The sequence below is a fragment of the Gracilinanus agilis genome, chromosome 6 (assembly GCF_016433145.1).
Source record: "Gracilinanus agilis isolate LMUSP501 chromosome 6, AgileGrace, whole genome shotgun sequence".
Classification (NCBI taxonomy): Eukaryota; Metazoa; Chordata; class Mammalia; order Didelphimorphia; family Didelphidae; genus Gracilinanus; species Gracilinanus agilis.
The window spans coordinates 273,625,861-273,631,641 of record NC_058135.1 but is presented as its reverse complement, the minus strand read 5'-3'; the positions used below and the strand labels follow the sequence as shown (position 1 = coordinate 273,631,641).

At 36.3% G+C, this 5,781-nt stretch overlaps 1 protein-coding gene across 1 annotated transcript; it reads left to right on the top strand.

The window, feature by feature from the left end:
* Window positions 1-268: 268 nt before the first annotated feature.
* LOC123252602 (vomeronasal type-1 receptor 1-like) lies at window positions 269-1,165 on the top strand. The gene has a single exon (XM_044681877.1). It carries the CDS (start codon window positions 269-271, stop codon window positions 1,163-1,165), a length of 897 nt encoding a protein of 298 aa, XP_044537812.1.
* Window positions 1,166-5,781: the final 4,616 nt, after the last annotated feature.

Below are 5,781 nucleotides of genomic sequence, written 5' to 3'. Positions count from 1 at the left end.
CTGCTCTCCTCACTTTTGTCAAACTCCTACCATTTAATAGAAACAAAAGAAGAAATGATATTTTTAAAACTGTATCGAAGTGGAAAAATTTACTAAAGTAGCAAAGCACTACTTTCTTTTGGAGAAGTATACTGGTACTCATATGGGAGATCAGAAGGTAAGTCAATGTCAATGAGAACATTTACTAAATAATGAGGATAATATCCTGTGTTTCTCCTTAGGTCATGTTGAATTGAACAACAAAGTATTTTCACAAGAGAGCTAGAAAATGATGTCCTATGATGTTATTCTGGGAATCATATACATGCAAGTAACTGGAATTGGATTTCTATGGAACTGTGTCATCCTATTCCTAAATGTCTGTAATTTCTTCATTCCTCATAGAATAAGACCTAAAAACCTAATTATCAGCCATTTGACCTTTTCCAATGCTATATTTCTTCTCTTTGGGGGAATACCCAGTGCAACAAAGATTTGGAGAATGAAATGTTTACTGGGAGAACTAGGAATTAGAATCATAACATATATTCAGGCAATGGGTCGAGGTCTCTCCCTAGATAGCACCTGTCTCTTGAGTGCCTTCCAGGCCATCACCATTTCTCCCAATAACTCCAGATGGGCACAGCTCAAAATCAGAGCACAAAAATACATCACTCCATGCATTCTTCTATGTTGGGTATTCAATCTACTTATTAATTTGATTGTATTTTTCTGCCAAATTAGCCCCCCAAATATCACAGAAAGTAAATATGGATGCAAGACTGGGTATAGGTTCCTAGATATAAATAATGAGGATAACGTAAAAATTAGAATCTTTGCATTTGTCCATGATTCTTTCTTTCTGTGTCTCATGACTTCTTCTAGTGTCCACATGGTTGTAATATTGTACAGACACAAGAGGTATGTCAATCATATTCATAATAATAGTCGATCCACAAAAATATCTGCTGAAACCAGAGCCACTAAAGCAATTGTGCTTCTAGTGAGCACCTTTGTTTTGTTTAATGTATTCAGTCCAATTTTTATGCTGTATATGACCTATTTTAAATACATGAACACCTGGATGATACATATCTCAGTCTTTTTCTCTCTGGGTTATCCAACAGTCAGTCCTTTTCTTCTGATCAGTGTTGATAAACAGATTCCCAGGGCTTGTGCTCACTGAAAGATTGAAAAGATACAAGTCCTCTATCACCCTGAAGTACAAATATACAGAGAATACCGTTACACGAATAAAAATGCAAAATATTTCAACTGGAAGGGATATTGAAGAACATCAAAGCCAATCATGTGAAATATTCCTTAAAATAAGGCCAGAATTAATGGATTGTGAAGAGATATTTTTTCTCAATTTTAACTCCTTTAATGAATTATGAAAAATTCCTAAGCATCTAAATGTACATCTAAAGAGTCATCATTTTCTAGGTTGAAATTGTGGGATTTTTGTAGGGTTGTGTGGTATTAATCCCACACCCTATTAACTCCATTTCAGTTCCACAGTCAAAGCTGTATTTTCAAGATATCATGTCAGTTTATGCCTATATAAGTTTCCTGATCTTCTCTAGCTAGATCTAGTTCCCCTTGCAATATTGGTAATTTAATTTCCTGAATAAAGTTGCCAATCAGGAACCCACTCTTTATCAGATAGCATAAGCCATTGATGGTGAACCTATGGTACAGGTTCCAAAGAAGGCACACTCTGTGGACATGAGATTGTCCTACTCACTCTACCTCCCTGTCCTCCCCCAGAGTGCATTCCTAGAAAGGCAGAAGGACTAAGGAAGTGCTGCTTCCTTACCACTCTCCACTGGAGCTGAAAACATTTCCCATTACCTGCCCCTCTCCCCAGCAGCCCAATGGGAGCACACAGGGGGTAAGGTGGGTGGCTCACGAGCTGCAGAGCTAGAGGGAAGTGGGATTGGACCCTTCCTATCCCCTTCTCTACACTCACTAAGGACATTCCTCATTTCACCTAACCAGCAGCCCAACAGGAGGGCTTCCTTTCTTCCCTGTGTGTAGTAAGAGAGGGTGGGGTGTGCCTAGCAGGAGGCAGGAACATGACATGTATTTTCTAGGAGAAGAGGCATAGCACTCAATCTTGGTGGTTGAATGGGGGCGAGGCCTGGCACTCCATCTCTAAAAGGTTCACCAACACTGGCATGAGCATTCTCAACTTCTGAGTCTTGTTCAATGTTTTTTCACTTAAAACATCATTTCGGTCTTTTTCTAAACAAAGATATTGTAGTGATTTAATATTTCCTTCTCCATTTCTTTTTATAAATGAGGAAACCAAAACAAAGTTAAGTGATTTGCCCAGGATCTCAAAAGTAAGAAGTTTCTGAGATCACATTTGAAATCAGAAAGAGAACTCTTCCTTACTCAAGACATAATACACTATACCCTATACCACCTAGCTGCATTCCAGGAATAGTCCTTATGTTAATTATCACATGGCCAAAAATGTTTATCAAATATTCATCTTGAGGTTTCATGGTGTTAGTGGATTTTCATAAAGTAATCTATTGAAAAGAATTAACAAAATTCAGTTCCATAGAAAGTTGAAAACCAAATCAGAACTAAGGGAGTCCCCAAAATGTTGCCATGAAGTAGTCTCAACTGAAAAAGACAATAAGATTATATTTGCAGAGTATCTTGGAATCTAAATAAAGGCAATTTCAACCAAATTCAATAGTGAACAAAGAAAATTATGCATGTATGTCCTCAAAGCCATATAACATGGAGAAAAACTACAAAGAATAATGAGAATTGGAACACCTAGGATTTCACAGGAGTCAAAAACTTGAAAAGAACAAACATTTAAATGAATTATCTCAAGTATCAATACAAAAAGCGTGACACATTAGACAAGAAACAAGAGTAGGTATTATTGAGACCTAGGATAAAACCTAGGTACTTATTCCCTTTCTCCTCTCACTCTCTTCTGAATCCCTTACAACCTGACTTCCAATATTATCATTCCACCACAACTGCTTCCTCCAAAATTCAGAATTATCTTTTAGTCTGCAAATCCAATGGACTTTTCTCAGTCTTCATTTTTCATTACCTCACTAGTGAAAGGGAGGAATTTGGGTAGAAATTCTCAGTGAGAGTTCTGAGGTGTTGGACTAGCAGTTGAAAGAGAGTGAGGTGATGGTGAAGAAGTACACAGCTTCTGAACTCAGCTCTCTCCTTATCCAGTCTGACATCTACCCTGATCATCTACTTTGGTTCCTGTTATTTCTGAATGATCCCAGACATCTTGTTGGTATCAAGTGGCTTCCAAGAATAAACTACCAGTAGAATTGACCTGGAATTTTTAGTGACCTCATTCGGCTCAGCCCACACACCTTGGTAACTGGATCATTTCTGTCACCAACTTCCTGATTCCAGCAGCTAACTCTGACTTTCCCAAAAAAAAACTATTTGGAGGACTCAGACTAGGACAGGCATACAGCAAGGTGGGAAATTAGGTAGGGAGGGAGATAGCATAGCTCTAACTCTGTTGGAGGTGGAAGTGCCCTTTTGCAAGGTTATTGGGGTTTTGGGACAGGTAGGTCATTATTAGCACAGGGACATTCCTATGCCTCCTCCCTTACCTAATCCCGATTATCATCTATAATAAACCTGTTAACAAAAAAAAACTAGCAGTGAGATAGAGTTTCTAAGAGCCTTAGTGCAGAGAGGAGCCGTCTTGCTCTCTGTGCCTAGGAGATGTCATCAAGTAAAGACTTGAAGTTAACTAACCTTATTTACAGGTCAAATTACAATCCTATACTAGAGTCTTTGACACTATCATTCACTCTCTCCAACTTGGTACTCTCTTCTCTCTAGGTTTTTTAGGATACCATGATCTCCTAGTTTTCCTATTACCTCTACAACTGATTAATTACGACTTTCTCCATTAAAGGATTTGCCTCCAAGTCATATTTTGTAAATGCATATTTCCTCAGCATTCTGTCCTAGACACTCTTCTCCTCTAAATTACTTTTCTTCATCACCTTCTGAGTGCCCTTGGATTCAATTGCCTTCTGTATCCTAATGAATTTCAAATCTCCTAATCCTGGTCTCAAATCTCTGCTGACCTCCAGTCTCACATCTTCGATAGCCTTCTAGATATCTGAAAAAGGTTAGCTAGTAGATTTTCTATTTTTAAAGAGTGAAAAAATAAAATGCTTTCATTTTTCCCAATAAAACTTTCACTCTCCTTTTCCTTCCCTACTACCTTACTTTAGGTTTCAATATAATCTTCTCAATCTCTCATCCTCAAAACAGAGGAGTTATCCTGCATTCTTCAAGATCTCTCAGTCTCCCATATTGAATCTCTTTTTAAGACTTGCTAATTTCCCTTTAAACACATCTCAAACATATCTTCTTTCCTCTCGTATCTGGAAGTTGAGAGTGTCATCACTGTATGCCTAGATTATTGCAGTAGTGGGATGCTAGGTCTTTCCATTTCAAGCCTTGTCCCATCCCAAACCATCCTTCAGTTAGCCACTAAAGTGATCTAAAAGTTCATCATCAGATCATTTCACTCTCCCTACTCTTGTGGCTTCCTATTGCCTGTTTTTCTGTTAAGTCCCAGAAATAATCCAAACTTCTTGCCACAGTACCACCAGATTTCAAATTATATTAATATATAATATAATAAACATAATATAACTTATAATGAAAAATTTCAAAATGCCTTGATGAAAAATTCTATACTTGTCTAGAAAGAAACCAGTTAAAGTATGAGTGCAGATCAAAGCAGAATTTTTCAGTTTATGTTTTTTTTTTGCTTTTTCACAACATAATCTGAAAATGCTTTTCATTTCACATATATAGCTGATATCGCATAGTTTGCCTTATTGTTTGGGGGACACAGAGGAAGAAGGGAGAAAATTTAGAATGATTTTTAAAATATTTATTTAAAATATATTATTAGTATATTTATTTTATAGAAATTAAAATGAAATAAAATTACAATTTCTAAAGGAAGCCTTCTTCAACCCCTTTTAAATACACTGTCTTCCTTCTGTGGATTATTTCCTATTTTTCTTATATATTATTTGATCTGAACATATTTGCTTCTATGTTAGTTCCCCTGATTTTTTTGTAAACTTCTTGAGGACAAGGATGGTTTTTGAATCTTAAAAGAGTCACAGGCACACAGTAAGAATTTAATGAATGTAAGCTTATAAACCTATCCAAGGTGAGTATAATTTGTTCAAATTGAATTAGATAGATAGTGGTGAGGCTGAAATCAAATATGAATAATGTTAATTTTTCTTCACAGAACATGAAACAACAGTGGACAACTGTGTGAGTTAAAACAGTATTTGAGTAGAGAAAGGGAAAAATATTCTACCATTAGAGTATACAACAAATAGCCTGACTAGTCAGTTGATAAACATAAATAATTTTTCAATATATCTCAAACATTGTATTTATGTATATGTACTAGGGATATGACTAAAAGACAAAGAAACTCAGTCCCCGTTTTCCAGAATAATACAATCAAATGAATGAAAAGAATTCAGAAAAGGAAATGGAAAAGCTCAGGAGGAGGGTGTAATTTCTCATGGAGGCATTATGGAGAAATCCAGAGATGTGGTAAAGCAGTAGCTATTGGAAAATGGAGAGAATATTATGCAGAAAACTTTCTTAAATAGGAACTCTGAGCCCATGACCCTTTCTTCTAATAAAAGAATGCAAAGAGATGGGATACTAATAATAATGAGATTCATTGGAAATAATCTAACATGAAGGATGATGAGAATTCCCAATAATGAGGTTCCTAGA

Bases quoted from the DNA above. Each gene is read 5' to 3' on its own strand.
- LOC123252602 (XM_044681877.1), top strand. From the start codon at position 269: ATGATGTCCTATGATGTTATTCTGGGAATCATATACATGCAAGTAACT.